The following is a 17,500-nucleotide window of genomic DNA, read 5'->3' as shown; positions in this document are numbered from 1 at the left end:
TCATGCACATTTAATGCACATTTATTAATTAACAGATGCATTTATGCATCACATAGATCAAATCTCTTTAAGCATGTTTACAGCAACAGACATCCGAAATAATAGGCTATGATAATATTTCAAAACAAACCTCTGTATTACAGTATTATATAAATCAAATGTTTACTTTATTAACTTCTGATGCTTTTAAACCTCGTTATAAACAGCCAAAGTTTGTTCTCTGAAAGTGTTGCAGCTTTTCTGTGTTGATCAAAGTGCAAACAGCAGATAAGACAGAATAACTGCACACTGTTATGAACACTTATATAAGACTGATAATCTTAAATCTGTATAAGGGTCATTCCTACAATTTGGTGACTTTTAAGTCCTTAGTAGAAGTTATGGTATGTATAATGTTTCATTTAAATAGATTACAACTTTAAATGTGTTTAAAAAGTACTATTTGTAATGTTGCACACTGCTGTGGACCTAAAAGCCAAATTTTAAATAATTGAAATAATTTTAATTTACTGCACTAATGTCATTTTCTCATGTTCCCAGAGCTGCATCTTAAACATCTTTGTCAAAAATAAGTGCTAAAATTTTATCCCGTTTTTTCTCCCAAAATGGAATGCCCAATTCCCACTGCTTAGTAGGTCCTCGTGGTGTCGCGGTTACTCGCCTCAATCCGGGTGGCGGAGGACGAGTCTCAATTCCCTCCGTGTCTGAGACCGTCAATCCGCGCATCTGATCACGTGACTCGTTGTGCATGACACCGTGGAGACTCACAGCATGTGGAGACTCATGCTACTCTCCACGATCCACACACAACTCACCACACACCCCATTGAGAGAACCACTAATCACCACCACGAGGAGGTTACCCCATGTGACTCTACCCTCCCTAGCAACCGGGACAATTTGGTTACCCCATGTGACTCTACCCTCCCTAGCAACCGGGCCAATTTGGTTACGCCATGTGACTCTACCTTCCCTAGCAACCGGGCCAATTTGGTTACGCCATGTGACTCTACCCTCCCTAGCAACCGGCCCAATTTGGTTACCCCATGTGACTCTACCCTCCCTAGCAACCGGCCCAATTTGGTTACCCCATGTGACTCTACCCTCCCTAGCAACCGGCCCAATTTGGTTACCCCATGTGACTCTACCCTCCCTAGCAACCGGCCCAATTTGGTTACCCCATGTGACTCTACCCTCCCTAGTAACCGGGCCAATTTGGTTACCTCATGTGACTCTACCCTCCGTAGCAACCGGGCCAATTTGGTTACCCCATGTGACTCTACCCTCCCTAGCAACCGGGCCAATTTGTTTACCCCATGTGACTCTACCCTCCCTAGCAACCGGGCCAATTTGGTTACGCCATGTGACTCTACCCTCCCTAGCAACCGGCCCAATTTGGTTACCCCATGTGACTCTACCCTCCCTAGCAACCAGCCCAATTTGGTTACCCCATGTGACTCTACCCTCCCTAGCAACCGGCCCAATTTGGTTAACCCATGTGACTCTACCCTCCCTAGTAACCGGGCCAATTTGGTTACCTCATGTGACTCTACCCTCCCTAGCAACCGGCCCAATTTGGTTACCCCATGTGACTCTACCCTCCCTAGCAACCGGCCCAATTTGGTTACCCCATGTGACTCTACCCTCCCTAGCAACCGGCCCAATTTGGTTACCCCATGTGACTCTACCCTCCCTAGTAACCGGGCCAATTTGGTTACCTCATGTGACTCTACCCTCCGTAGCAACCGGGCCAATTTGGTTACCCCATGTGACTCTACCCTCCCTAGCAACCGGGCCAATTTGTTTACCCCATGTGACTCTACCCTCCCTAGCAACCGGGCCAATTTGGTTACGCCATGTGACTCTACCCTCCCTAGCAACCGGCCCAATTTGGTTACCCCATGTGACTCTACCCTCCCTAGCAACCAGCCCAATTTGGTTACCCCATGTGACTCTACCCTCCCTAGCAACCGGCCCAATTTGGTTAACCCATGTGACTCTACCCTCCCTAGTAACCGGGCCAATTTGGTTACCTCATGTGACTCTACCCTCAGTAGCAACCGGGCCAATTTGGCTACCCCATGTGACTCTACCCTCCCTAGCAACCAGCCAATTTGATTGCTTAGGACACCTGGTTGGAGTCACTCGGCACGCCCTGGATTCAAACCCGCGACTCCAGGTGTGATAGTGAAATTAAACATGAAAATGAATATAATTTCAAAATCTGTCAAATGTATGAATGTTAAAGGTGCAGGAAGTGATTTTAGCCATTCTATAATTTCCACAAACTGAGACGTTGGATTAACCACGCCCCCTTTTTACCAAAACCCCGCCCTCCAAAGGTAGTAAATGAGCTTTATTGAGACTGACATGAGCAGAAACAGTTGTTAATAACAACAGCAGTGAAATGGCGCCCTCAACTGGCCACTGTTATGAACAACACGCCATAAAAATGACATTAAGCCTCAATAATTCACTGAAACTACAATACAACATGATTGACAGGCAGAAAGTGTCAGAGACCGCTCTGAATGTCCATCCTGTCCATTTAGCTTGATGAGTATGATGTAACATGTCCCTATAATGATGTAATATAAAGATGCCTATAAACGTACGTGTCATTTTTCAAATGTCTCAAAGCTGAAAAGTCACAGAATTGTAGTAATGAAGCAGATCTGTTCAGAAACAGCATAGTAGTGCGTTTAAATGTTAAACTTGTGTTTTAAAGTTGCACATAAACTGTATTTGTGTATGTGTCTGCTGCAGGTTTGGGGAGGGAGTATGCGCTGGCGTTTGGCGAGAGAGGAGCCGCTGTCGTTGGTGCGCTGAACACATTTTCATCCTCATATTTCTTTATGTGACTGTATAATTCTCTGAGTTTAATCACGTGTGTGTGTTTGTGCTTCAGTGAATGATCTGGGGGGAGATATTAAAGGCGGTGGGAAGAGTTCAGCCGCTGCAGATCGAGTGGTGGAGGAGATTCGAGCGAAAGGAGGGAAAGCCGTGGCTAATTACGGTACGGGCGCTTCACCATATGTGCATTCAGCAGGTTTTTAACAGCAGGAAATCTGCATATACCTTCACTTAAATATTATCTGCATTTACCTTCCCTTTAAAGTGAAGACGCGGCACTGTTGCACATTCTCATGAGAGCTCATGATGGTGTTTCCAGAGCGGTTCAAAATCAGTTCATCACTGCTTATTTGTGTTTTATGATAATGATTATTTACAGCGTGCATATCGTAATAAGCTGTAGATGATTGTAAGAGTGCATATTTTATTTCCCTTATCTGTTTGTGCGAGCAACTGTGAGTACAGACATTTCAAAATAAGAGTCCTCTTGTTTATAACTAAGTCCTGCGTTATGCACCAAATTTTTATCTCAATTTCTGGTTATTATTGCAAATTTGGATTCTTGTTTCCTCTGTGTCTGTTTTTAAAAATGTTTTTTTATTTAAGATCAATTTTAAAATCTATCGGTCGATTTATCAGTTCTCGTCTTTCTTTCCATCACATTATTGTATCAGCAAAATCCAATATCAGTCGACCTCTAATTCATATGTGTTGATATATTGATGCATAAAACAATTTTAATATGATCTGGTATAGACTTATTGTAATAACTTTATTTGTTCAAGTCTCAAATCTGTGCAGCATCTCTGGCAAAGCTGCTTTTGGAACTATATTTATTGGGAAAGTGCAATAGAAATGCATTACTTCTCCGGGTTACTACATCTAACAAACACTGTAGTAGTGTGTAGAGAAAAGATACACTGATGCAAAGTAAATATATTCTATTGTAATCTAACATTAGAATATAATAGAACATATAATAGCAAATGACTTAATTTCGCAAACAACATGTTGTCTTTATAATGTCACGTTTAATGTATTTCTCACACAAGGGGATCATCATATTTGATAATGTTTAACTTTAAGCTCTGAAGGTGTCTTTAAAGGCTTATAACTCGACCAAAAACAAAAATAAAACTTAACCCTAAAGAAGACTTTTCAATCAACAACATTTTTCTTTTTTCTTATTTTTCTTAATTGACATTAAATATCTCTGGGTGTAAATAATGTGGCTCTGAAAAAACACTTTTGTTTTGTTCCCAATCATGTCGACTATATCTGAGAAAATGTTTGTGTTGATATGACAAAGCAATCAAAAGTTCTAACATTACAAATATAATTGATCATAGTGTCCAAAAACATCTCCAAACAAATAAAAGATAATAATTGTACATAAGAACTAATTACACATGCAAACACAACAATGACTAAAGGTTTGCATAGCATGCACACATGATTTTAGTCATGAGATTTCACAGAATGAGTTTCATTCTGTGTCATTTGAGTCATCATTGAGTCTGTGTCGTGTATTTGGCGCCATCTCCTGGTGGTCATATGTAACATTGTGCTTCATGTGGATTATCTAATGATCTATACATCTGATTATCTTGTGTGTGGACTCGATTGAAAGAGAATCACAGACTCTAAATAATCATATGTGCCATTTTATGTTCTGTTTGTATTACGTGAAGTTATAAGTGAAAATGCGGCATATAAGCAGCACCAACATAATTGTCAAAGACATATAATTAGCTGTTACTCGCTATATTTTAATCTGCGAGTAAAACAAATAGTCTGGTTGTATTTTACTCTTTGAGATCTTTCCAACAACATATGACACATGAATATTTGATGAGTTTGATGTTTTTACTGATTGCAATAATATGTGTAGTGCAAATTGTTTGATAAATGATGAAAATGTAACACTTCTGATTTGTCTGTAAATTTGAAAGCACTTGTTCAGTTTTGGTCATAATGTCTACATGCATTGGAAAGTCGAGATTATACTATTTTGTGTTGGTCAAGTCTGAAGTTATTAACATTTAGACAATATTTGTTTCTTGCAAGACAATCCGAGTTTAAAGGGTTAAAAGCCCCTTCTGTTCAGTAACATTCGTCATGTCTGCTGATGTGATTGTGAGCGTCTGCAGGTCTCATGCTTTCATGTGCATCTTCACAGATTCAGTGGAGGATGGAGAGAAGCTCATACAGACGGCGTTGGACGCATTCGGGCGAATAGGTGCCAAACATTTGCTGATATCAGTCATATATTTATAATGGGTGTAATTCAGCAGAATTCATTTGGGTGTAAATTGTTGCATTTAATTGAGACTTACAGAAGGATGGTTTCAGAAAATAATGACATTTTGTGACACTAAAATCAGCCTGTTGTTTTTCTCCTGCAGATATCGTTGTTAATAATGCCGGGTGAGTTCTGATCTGTTTTGTTGACTAACTATTGACAGTGAACAGCATGTCGTGTAATTCTTGTGTTGTGTTTTGTGAAGGATTCTGCGTGACCGATCGTTTGCCCGGACCAGTGATCTGGACTGGGGTGAGTACTGAATCCCATCTGATTCCCAGCTGACGTCACATCAGATCAACTAATGACACTGTCACGGTCCCATTTCAGATCTGATACATCGCGTTCATCTGAGGGGCTCCTTCCTCGTCACACGAGCTGCCTGGAATCACATGAAGAACCAGAAGTTTGGGAGGTACACACATCATTTGTGATTAGCAGGAGACGGTCAAAACGTCACTGTCTCTCATCCCGAACTCAGACTTGCTGTTACTCGTTCACCTCAAGTACCATCGGATCTGAATCCGAATGTTACATCTATATAACAATATCTATCTATATGTTAAGACATACTAACAATGCCTAGCTACATAATAAAAACATGCTTGCAACAAGCTAACAAGACCTAGCTACATGTTAAAATATGTTAGCAATGATTAACTACATGCTAAAACATGCTAGCAAAGCCTAGCAACATGTTAGCATTTCCTAGCTATATGTTAAATCATGGTAGCAACACCTAGCTACATACTTAAACATTATAGCAATATGCTAACGATTCCTTACTACATTCTAAAATATGTTAGCAATGACTAAATACATGTTAAAACATTCTAGCAATGCCTAACTACATACTAGCAGTGTCTAGCTACATTTTAAAACATATTAACAATGCTTAGCTACATGCTAAAACATATTAGCAATGCCTATCTACATGCTAAAACATACTAGCAGTGTCTAGCTTCATTTTCATCCTGTACTCGTTTACCTGGAAAGCAGCAGTTTTGGGTCTTTATTTCCAGACAATCGCTGCTGTTGTTTTAGTTTCAGTGAAGTCCAGTGACACTGTGTCTGTTTACAGAATCATTATGACATCATCAGCCGCTGGTATCTATGGAAACTTCGGCCAGGCGAACTACAGCGCGGCTAAACTGGGTCTGCTGGGTCTGGCGAACACGCTGGCCATTGAAGGACAGAAATACAACATCCACTGCAACACCATCGCACCGACCGCTGGATCTCGTCTCACGGAGACCGTCATGCCACCAGGTGCGTCACACATCACTTTCACCACAAACATTACACCACAGATGCTGTCAGTTGATCTTAACTTGTATTGACATGTGATTGTATTGTTGTTGTAGATCTGCTGGAGTCATTGAAGGCAGAATATGTGGCTCCACTCGTTCTCTGGTTGTGTCACGAGTCATGTCAGGAGAACAGTGGCCTGTTTGAGGTACAGCAACATTAATTCATCATTTGAGGCTCGTATGATATTTATCCAGAGAACACACATGAGCTGCTGTATGTGTTTGTGTGTTTAGGTCGGCGCGGGCTGGATTGGCAAACGTAAGTTCTGTTCTGTTTCATCTGAACTCTGTGGGTGAAGTTCAACATCAGTGCAGATAGATTCAGTGACTCACTGCACACTCACCGCTATATTTATCATATACATCTGTGTTATATAAGCTTGAATATATTGTTATTTTATATAATGTTATGTTTTATATAGTGTGTGTTGTAAAGTCAAGCATCTCTATCTACTATTGCTCACAGTAATTTGATCAAACCTCTAACACTACAGTACATGCTAAAACATGCTTACATGGTAAACATGGTAGCCATGTCTAAATGCATGTTAAAACATGATAACAACACCTAGCAACATACTAACAATATCTATCTATATGTTAAGACATACTAACGAATGCCTAGCTACATAATAAAACATGCTTGCAACAAGCTAGATGTTAAAATATGTTAGCAATGACTAACTACATGTTAAAACATGCTAGCAATGCCTAGCTACATGTTAAAACATACTAGAAATGCCTAGCTACATGTTAAAACATACTAATGGTGCCTAGCTACATTTTATAACATACTAGAAATGCCTAGCTACATGCTAAAACATACTAGCAATGCCTAGCTACATGTTAAAACGTACCAACAATATCTATCTATATGTTAAGACATATTAACAATGCCTAGCTACATAATAAAACATGCTTGCAACAAGCTAACAATACTTAGCTACATGATAAAACATGTTAGCATTTCCTAGTTACATATTAAAACATGATCACAACACCTAGCAACATGCTAGCATTTCCTATCTATATATTTTAAATCATGCTAACAACACCTAGCTACATACTAAAACATGATAGCAATATGTTAGCAAAACACCTAGCTACATGTTAGCAATGCCTAGCTACATGTCAAAACATGCTAGCAATGCCTAGCTACATGTTAAAACATACTATCAATGCCTAGCTACATGCTAAAACATACTAGAAATGCTTAGCTACATGTTAAAACATACTAGCAATGCCTAGCTACATGATAAAACATATCAACAATATCCATCTATAAGTTAAGACATATTAACAATGCCTAGCTATATAATAAAACATGTTTGCAACAAGCTAACAATACCTAGCTACATGATAAAACATGTTAGAAATGCCTAGCAACATGTTAGCATTTCCTAGTTACATATTAAAACATGATCACAACACCTAGCAACATGCTAGCATTTCCTAGCTATACATTTTAAATCATGGTAGCAACAACTAGCTACATACTAAAACATGATAGCAATATGCTAGCAAAACACAGCGCTACATGTTAAAACATGCAAGCAACGCATTAGCAATGCCTAGCTACATGTTAAAACATGCTAGCAATGCCTAGCTACATGTTAAAACATACTATCAATGCCTAGCTACATGCTAAAACATACTAGAAATGCTTAGCTATATGTTAAAACATACTAGCAATGCCTAGCTACATGCTAAAACATACCAACAATATCTATCTATAGGTTACGACATATTAACAATGCCTAGCTACTTAATAAAACATGCTTGCAACAAGCTAACAATACCTAGCTACATGTTAAAACATGCTAGCAATGCCTAGCAACATATTAGCATTTCCTAGCTACATACTAAAACATGATAGCAATATGTTAGCAACACCTAGCTAAGTGTTAAAACATGCAAGCAACATGTTAGAAATGACTAACTACATGCTAAAACATGCTAGCAACACACTAGCAATGCTTAGCTACATGTTAAAACATACTAGAAATGCTTAGCTACATGTTAAAACATATCAACAATATCCATCTATATGTTAAGACATATTAACAATGCCTAGCTATATAATAAAACATGTTTGCAACAAGCTAACAATACCTAGCTACATGATAAAACATGTTAGAAATGCCTAGCAACATGTTAGCATTTCCTAGTTACATATTAAAACACGATCACATCACCTAGCAACATGCTAGCATTTCCTAGCTATACATTTTAAATCATGGTAGCAACAACTAGCTACATAGTAAATCATGATAGCAATATGCTAGCAAAACACAGCGCTACATGTTAAAACATGCAAGCAACAGGTTAACAATGACTAACTACATGCTAAAACATACTAGCAGTGCCTAGCTACATTTTAAAACATACTAGAAATGCCTAGCTACATGTTAAAACATATTAGCAATGCCTAGTTACATGTTAAAACATACTAGCAATGCCTAGCTACATGTTAAAACATACTAGCAATGCCTAGCTACATGTTAAAACATACTAGCAATGCCTAGCTACATGTTAAAACATACTAGCAATGCCTAGCTACATGTTAAAACATACTAGAAATGCCTAGCTACATGTTAAAACATACTAGAAATGCCTAGCTACATGTTAAAACATATTAGCAATGCCTAGCTATATGTTAAAACATACTAGCAATGCCTAGCTACATGCTAAAACATACCAACAATATCTATCTATAGGTTACGACATATTAACAATGCCTAGCTACTTAATAAAACATGCTTGCAACAAGCTAACAATACCTAGCTACATGTTAAAACATGCTAGCAATGCCTAGCAACATATTAGCATTTCCTAGCTACATACTAAAACATGATAGCAATATGTTAGCAACACCTAGCTACATGTTAAAACATGCAAGCAACATGTTAGAAATGACTAACTACATGCTAAAACATGCTAGCAACACACTAGCAATGCCTAGCTACATGTTAAAACATATTAGCAATGCCTAGCTACATGCTAAAACATACTAACAACACCTAGCTACATGTTAAAACATGCTTGCAATGTTTAGTTATAGGGAGTAGTACATTTTCAGTGTGTAAGAGGTCCTGTTCCAGAAATGAATGATCCATCAAATCATGTGTGTTGTTGAGGAGTGTTGAGCTGTTACTTTACTAACAGATTTGCATTTTATCTGTGACGTGATATATACTGATGTGTCATACAGTGCGCTGGGAGAGGAGTTTGGGCCGAATTGTCCGTCAGACGAATCAGATGGTGACACCAGAATCTGTGAGAGACACATGGAGTGAGATCTGTGACTTCACTGATGCCACTAAACCGGCCAGCATCCAGGGTACATGCTGCACTGAACGCAAAACACTGCCTCATTACTGCATTATAGTTTTATAGTTTCCTGATGGAAAACAGATTAGCCTGTGGTGAGAGGGTGCAGATGTGTAAGTGTGTGTGTGTGTTGCATCAGTATTGCATTATATTGCAAATCATTGAAGCATGTGATGTTACTGCTCACTAACATGCTCCTGATTTTCACCGTGATCATTAATGAAGAGTCGCTGCAGACGCTGGTGGACGTCCTGTCGAGAGTGGATACTGGAATCACAGCCAATCCCACCAGTGCCGTGTCCATCACAGCGGCCGGAACAAACCCTGTGAGTATTACTGGTGTAATGATCCATCAGAAACACGATCATTGACTGATTCTTTTCCCCAAAACATTGAACTGTGTCAGGCCGCCACGGACAGGGCGTTCAAAGACAACTCAAAAGCTTCACAATGTAGCATCGCCAAGGCCGTTAGATTACAATAACCAAATATGAACCAGATCTGATTTCATCTGTAGGAGGAGTTCGTGAAAATACGAGGCCTGGAAATGGCAAAAACTGAGCAAAAATGTAAGAGAAAAATCACAATGGCTGACTTCCTGTTGAGATTAGGGCACGGGTCCAAGAGACGTTTTTGTGTGCACTGATTTTCATACGTGTAGGTGAAACGTAGTGTGAAGCGCACATCATTGAAAGTTTGTAGGTGGCGCTATCCATTTTGCAACACCTAATTCTGAAACCCACATCAGATGTACATTTCCGGCACTTCTGACACGTGTGGAGAGTTTCATGAGTTTTTGAGTATGTTTTGGCCCTCAAGAATGGGATTCATTTGGGCAAAAAATAAACTCCTCACACCATTGGTGCTCGGGCCATAATTAGAATAAAAACGTATTAAATAAAATGTACAAAAGTACATTAATATCCTCCTGATAGAGCGTGGCCGCTGTGTGCATTTTTGATTTGTAACTAGTACAGAAGTGTAACCTAATAAAACATATATATTTTTTTTAGACCAAACCATTTTCCTGAAAATGTATGTACTCATATGTGGACAGCGGGACGTGTGAAAGTTGTCCAGAAGTGTTGATTATTCATGATTTTGAGATGTTAATCATAAATTATCATAATCATCCAATCACTGTCAATCATGTTCAAATAAAACATTATAAATGGTGAATCTATGAACTGATGATCATTGAGTGTCCAAACATCATCTGCAGCCTGAAACTGAACTTTTGATCAGACGCACTTAACTGCATAGAGAGCTATAGGATGCTCCCTTGCTCCCTATTTAGTGCATGACTTAACCTCCAGTGTGCTGTCTGTCTGCACTGGTCTCAGAACAGTTATAGGAGAGCTATAGGATGCTCCCTTGCTCCCTATTTAGTGCATGAACCTCCAGTGTGCTGCCTGTCTGCACTGGTCTTAGAACAGTTATAGGAGAGCTATAGGATGCTCCCTTGCTCCCTATTTAGTGCATGACTTAACCTCCAGTATGCTGTCTGTCTGCACTGGTCTCAGAACAGTTATAGGAGAGATATAGGATGCTCCCTTGCTCCCTATTTAGTGCATGACTGAACCTCCAGTGTGCTGTCTGTCTGCACTGGTCTCAGAACAGTTATAGGAGAGCTATAGGATGCTCCCTTGCTCCCTATTTAGTGCATGACTTAACCTCCAGTGTGCTGTCTGTCTGCACTGATCTCAGAACAGTTATAGAGAGCTATAGGATGCTCCCTTGCTCCCTATTTAGTGCATGACTGAACCTCCAGTGTGCTGTCTGTCTGCACTGGTCTCAGAACAGTTATAGGAGAGTTATAGGATGCTCCCTTGCTCCCTATTTAGTGCATGACTTAACCTCCAGTGTGCTGTCTGTCTGCACTGGTCTCAGAACAGTTATAGGAGAGCTATAGGATGCTCCCTTGCTCCCTATTTAGTGCATGAACCTCCAGTGTGCTGTCTGTCTGCACTGGTCTTAGAACAGTTATAGGAGAGCTATAGGATGCTCCCTTGCTCCCTATTTAGTGCATGAACCTCCAGTGTGCTGTCTGTCTGCACTGGTCTCAGAACAGTTATAGGAGAGCTATAGGATGCTCCCTTGCTCCCTATTTAGTGCATGACTTAACCTCCAGTGTGCTGTCTGTCTGCACTGGTCTCAGAACAGTTATAGGAGAGCTATAGGATGCTCCCTATTTAGTGTATGACTTAACCTCCAGTGTGTTGTCTGTCTGCACTGATCTCAGAACAGTTATAGAGAGCTATAGGATGCTCCCTTGCTCCCTATTTAGTGCATGACTTAACCTCCAGTGTGCTGTCTGTCTGCACTGGTCTCAGAACAGTTATAGGAGAGCTATAGGATGCTCCCTTGCTCCCTATTTAGTGCATGACTTAACCTCCAGTGTGCTGTCTGTCTGTCTGCACTGGTCTCAGAACAGTTATAGAGAGATATAGGATGCTCCCTTGCTCCCTATTTAGTGCATGACTTAACCTCCAGTGTGCTGTCTGTCTGCACTGATCTCAGAACAGTTATAGAGAGCTATAGGATGCTCCCTTGCTCCCTATTTAGTGCATGACTTAACCTCCAGTGTGCTGTCTGTCTGCACTGGTCTCAGAACAGTTATAGAGAGCTATAGGATGCTCCCTATTTAGTGCATGACTTAACCTCCAGTGTTCTGTCTGTCTGCACTGATCTCAGAACAGTTATAGAGAGCTATAGGATGCTCCCTTGCTCCCTATTTATTGCATGACTTAACCTCCAGTGTTCTGTCTGTCTGCACTGATCTCAGAACAGTTATAGAGAGCTATAGGATGCTCCCTATTTAGTGCATGACTTAACCTCCAGTGTGCTGTCTGTCTGCACTGGTCTCAGAACAGTTTGAAATGCATCTTATGTTCATCATAACTCCATATAAAGCCTCTGAAAGACACATTTATATATTTATTCTCCGTGTGATAATGTACAGATAGTAAATGTTGGATATTTGAACTGAAACTGATCCTATAGTGCACAGATGTGCTCATCGTGTTTAACAGTGTGCAATTTCACGATAAATAGATGAAATATATCAAATGGCATATTAGAGGACACTTGAGACTCTAGTTTCAGTGTAAAATCTTAATGAGGTTTATTACCAGATGTGGAGCGTGTATAGTTTTGTTGGCATTTCAACCAAACACAAACTCCTCTGGGATCGCTGCCATGTTGTTTTGTCACATGATTCCTTTCGTTGAAAGTTTAACCCTTTAATGACCGCACAGAGTCTCCTGAACTGAGATCAGTCGGCACATCCAACTGTTCATTTCATCAATGCACTGCCACAGAGGGTCTATGGGGATGTAGGTGGTGTAGTGGGCTAAAGTACATAACTGGTAATCAGAAGGTTGCTGGTTGGATCCCCACAGTCACCACCATTGTGTCCTTGAGTAACACACTTAACTCCAGGTTGCTCCGGGGGGATTGTCCCTGTAATAAGTGCTCTGTATAATACATTGGTACTCAGGAGGTTGCTGGTTCGATCCCCACAGCCACCACCATTGTGTCCTTGAGTAAGACACTTAACTCCAGGTTGCTCCGGGGGGATTGTCCTGTAATAAGTGCACTGTAAGTCGCTTTGGATAAAAGTGTCTGCCAAATGCAATCATTTAGCGATAGAGCGACAGGTAAATCTGGGTGTCGTCTGCATAGCTGTGGTACGCAATTTGGTACTTTTCCATAATTTGGCCTAATGGGAGCATATATGGGTTGAACAGGAGCGGTGCAAGTATTGAGTATTGTGGGACACCGTACATCATGGATGTCCACTCAGATTCATAGTTGTTCACATAGTGACCCCTCCCTTCTAGGTATGACCTGAACCCGCTGAGGACCGTCCCAGAGAGCCCCAATCTGTCTAGAAGAATATTGTGGTCAACAATAGGTTTCAAAAGCAGCACTGAGATGTTGCCTGAATCAGTATTTAGCCGAATAGCATTAAGGATCATTGGTGGTGTTGTGTTTGTGCAGTCAGCGGCGATTGGACACACTCTGGCGGAGATGAACTTCACATACACACACATGAACTGTATCCTGTACGCTCTGGGAGTGGGGATGTCCACCAAAGACCCCCATCACCTCAAATTCCTCTTTGAAGGCCATGAAGACTTCAGCGTTCTGCCCACGTTTGGAGTGATTCCAGCGCAGAGCTCCATGATGGGCCTCAGCAGCGTCCCGGGACTCGACATCGACTTCACCAGGGTGAGCGGCATTACATCACACTTCCTGCTGAACGGGACTCGTCACTGTGTTTGTGTGTAATCCTCATTATTTATATCTCACAGTTGTTGCACGGCGAGCAGTACATGGAGCTGTTCAAACCTCTGCCCACATCAGGTGACGCGTCTGCACTGACATCACAAGAAGATTCTGGATGATGAGTGTGTCTGTTTAATGTGTTGAATGTTTCACAGGGACTCTGAGCTCGAAGGCGACAGTCGCAGATGTTTTGGATAAAGGATCTGGAATGCTCATCCTCCTAGATGGTGATTTCCCTTCCACCTGTTTAACACATGAGAGCATGCATATATATTTTAAACTAATAGTTCATCCGAAAATAAAGAAAATCAGGTCATTATTTACTCACCCTTCGTTGTCCAAGTGTCGTTGCAAACCCGTATGCTGTTGTATATTTGTTGAACACAGAAGTAGGAATGTTTGAAGAATCGTTACGCAGCACTTGCTGTACAAAACTTCACCGTGACCTCATATAATACAAAAAATAACCAGAAAAGCTTCTATTGAGCACTTTTATGCTTTCTGTCCTTTTTGGGGCTTGATTCTGCTTTTTAGATGAACTATACCTAAACCTATTATGATTTTTAAATGTGACTAATTGTGTTTTAACAGACTCAAACAATAGATTTACATGCATCCAAGCTCAAAAAACACTTTAATTTGCTCATAATTTAACCTTTTTTTCCTCAGTGTCAAAAACAACTCATTCAATGATCTGTTCTAAAGCATTCATTCTAAACTCCTCCTTTCAGAGAGCATACTCTGCTCTGATTGGTCCGTTCTAAAGCGTTCATTCTAAACTCCTCCTTTCATAGAGCATACTCTGCTCTGATTGGTCCATTCTAAACCCCGCATTTCAGAGAGCATACTCTGCTCTGATTGGTCCATTCTAAACCCCGCCTTTCAGAGAGCATACTCTGCTCTGATTGGTCCATTCTAAACCCCGCCTTTCAGAGAGCATACTCTGCTCTGATTGGTCCATTCTAAACCCCGCCTTTCAGAGAGCATACTCTGCTCTGATTGGTCCATTCTAAACCCCGCCTTTCAGAGAGCATACTCTGCTCTGATTGGACAGATGCCCCAATCTGTTGTGATTGGTCTAGCGCTTAGTGTCGTGTTTGAGGGCGGGTCAAAGCTGTTCGTGAGCAGCCAATGAAGACCAGAGGTGGGTTTTGTGTTACCAAATGACGTAGGTTAGTGCAGGAAGTAGATCTGGAGTTACTAATGACTCATTTCAGGTGTTCAGAATCAGTTCTTTCATTTAAGAGTCAATAACTCCATTTGTCCTGTAATTTGATTTGTGAAACTTTGCTGACTTTTTTACATTCACAAACAGCTCAATAACACACTACATGAAAGGTCACATTTGAAAAACCATAATAGGTGCTCTTTAAGAATTAAACATGTTCTGGAAGGGAATAAGCAGTGTTAAATCAAATGATGTCTGTGTTTTGGCAGTTCACACATACAGCGGTGGAGAGCTGCTGTGTTATAATCAGTTCTCAGTGTTTATCGTCGGTTCTGGTGGATTCGGCGGGAAGCGCACGTCACAGAAAGTCATGGTGAGGAATCAACCGCTCGCACTAAACACATTGAACATCTTCAGCTCATCCGTGGTGAAAATAGTCCTGAATTATCCAGGTGTTTTAATTCCTCAGGTTACAGCTGATCCACCGAACAGAGCACCAGATGCAGTGATTGTGGACGAAACGTCCAAAGACCAAGTATGATGATGTCATTATTACCTTAATCTTAAAAACTGATCTGAGCAAACATTTATATTTCTACAACACTGAAGTGGTCAATATACTGATCTTAGATCAGCTCAATGAGCTATGATGAGTTTTCTGATATATTGTTTGATTGACATCACGCTGTTTTGTTCAGGCAGCTCTGTACAGACTGAGTGGAGACTGGAACCCGCTTCACATCGACCCAAGTTTCGCTGCAATGGGAGGTATAAAACATTATTAAAAATCACTGTTTGGGTCATTTTGGTTTTGAGCGGTACAAGGCTCGGTGACCTCCTAAACTTGCCACAAAAAAAATGTGGACTAGATTTGAGTCGTCTAGGTGGTTTTAACCGTCGTACTGTTCGGGTTAAATTTGACCCGCCATAGGAAATGAATGGGTGAGACTATAACAGAGCAATTATTTTATCATTATTTGTCAAATAAATATCAATCAGACACAATGAAGAACACGCACGCACACACATGCTCACGTGCACTCGCTCGCACACACACACACTTGCGCACATACACACACTTTAAGGTCGAACCGAAGTCTTAGTCTGACCCCACTGTGAGAAAGTTCACGTTTGGGAGCTGCACACCCTGCTCATGTTTAACCACATATTGTGACATCATTGCAAATTCTCACCTTTCAAAACAAATGGTTGAAAAAAGAAAGGCTATAATGTTCTAAATATATATCTCCAATGCATAGCTTGTGATAATATCTAGAAATTAAGTTTGGTACAACAGTGGCTTATAAAGATCAGCCAATGCATGCAGCGCTGGAGCCATCTACTGGACATACTTGTCATGACAGGTAATTGTTATTCCAGCAGATCCCACCAGAGATCCCCAATCAATGACACATTTTGATGTTTTGAAAACGTACTGAAATGAAAGTTTTTATTGAAATGAAGCTGACATAAAATGTGCTTATTTTAAATGAACATGAATGGAGTGAGTAATTTACAGGTAAAAATACATAACTGTAGTGTTTTTACTTTAGTGAAGATAGTGTTATTACATTTCTTTAAAAAAAATAAGTAAATGGGGGTCTGGGTATCTCGGCGAGTATTGACGCTGACGATCACACCTGGAGTCGTGAGTTTGAATTCAGGGCATGCTGAGTGACTTAGGCCAGGTCTCCTTAGCAACCAAATTGGGCCGGTTGCTAGGGAGGGTAGAGTCATATGGGGTAACCAAATTGGCCCGGTTGCTAGGGAGGGTAGAGTCACATGGGGTAACCAAATTGGCCCGGTTGCTAGGGAGGGTAGAGTCACATGGAGTAACCTCCTCGTGGTTGCTATAATGTGGTTCTCGCTCTCGGTGGGGCGTGTGGTGAGTTGTGTATGGATGCCGCGGAGAATAGCGTGAAGCCTCCACACGCGCTACGTCTCCACGGTAACGCACTCAACAAGTCACGTGATAAGATGGGTGGATTGACGGTCTCAGACGCGGAGGCAACTGAGATTCGTCCTCCGCCAAACGGACTGTGTTTTAGTTTTTTAACTAATGGCAGATGGGGTAGTCTTGTTTTAGCAATTCTGTTAGTTAGCGCTAAATAACAACCGTCAGTTTTAAAAATCCTTTGATTTATTTTATCTTTGCATTTGTCTCCAGTTTTATTGTCGTGTAAAGATGATTTTGAAATTGCTCGCAGGATTCAAATCTCCCATTCTTCACGGCTTGTGCTCGTTTGG

The 17,500-nt window shown here is 40.7% G+C and overlaps 1 protein-coding gene across 1 annotated transcript in view; it reads left to right on the top strand.

Moving 5' to 3' along the window:
- hsd17b4 (hydroxysteroid (17-beta) dehydrogenase 4) overlaps positions 1-17,500 on the top strand; it is a 21,990-nt gene that overhangs the window by 226 nt on the left and 4,264 nt on the right. The window contains exons 2-19 of the mRNA XM_052093949.1: positions 2,767-2,820; positions 2,909-3,016; positions 5,033-5,092; positions 5,259-5,280; positions 5,361-5,407; positions 5,486-5,570; positions 6,237-6,424; positions 6,520-6,611; positions 6,700-6,724; positions 9,677-9,805; positions 10,021-10,121; positions 13,798-14,028; positions 14,112-14,163; positions 14,241-14,312; positions 15,523-15,626; positions 15,723-15,788; positions 15,952-16,021; positions 17,461-17,500. The exon at positions 17,461-17,500 is cut by the window's right edge and continues 67 nt beyond it. Of these exons, the coding sequence (XP_051949909.1) occupies positions 2,767-2,820; positions 2,909-3,016; positions 5,033-5,092; positions 5,259-5,280; positions 5,361-5,407; positions 5,486-5,570; positions 6,237-6,424; positions 6,520-6,611; positions 6,700-6,724; positions 9,677-9,805; positions 10,021-10,121; positions 13,798-14,028; positions 14,112-14,163; positions 14,241-14,312; positions 15,523-15,626; positions 15,723-15,788; positions 15,952-16,021; positions 17,461-17,500 (1,546 nt within the window). The remainder of the gene's footprint in view (positions 1-2,766; positions 2,821-2,908; positions 3,017-5,032; positions 5,093-5,258; positions 5,281-5,360; positions 5,408-5,485; positions 5,571-6,236; positions 6,425-6,519; positions 6,612-6,699; positions 6,725-9,676; positions 9,806-10,020; positions 10,122-13,797; positions 14,029-14,111; positions 14,164-14,240; positions 14,313-15,522; positions 15,627-15,722; positions 15,789-15,951; positions 16,022-17,460) is intronic.

This window comes from Xyrauchen texanus, chromosome 27 (assembly GCF_025860055.1).
Source record: "Xyrauchen texanus isolate HMW12.3.18 chromosome 27, RBS_HiC_50CHRs, whole genome shotgun sequence".
Taxonomy (NCBI): Eukaryota; Metazoa; Chordata; class Actinopteri; order Cypriniformes; family Catostomidae; genus Xyrauchen; species Xyrauchen texanus.
This window is presented reverse-complemented; position numbering and strand designations above follow the sequence as displayed.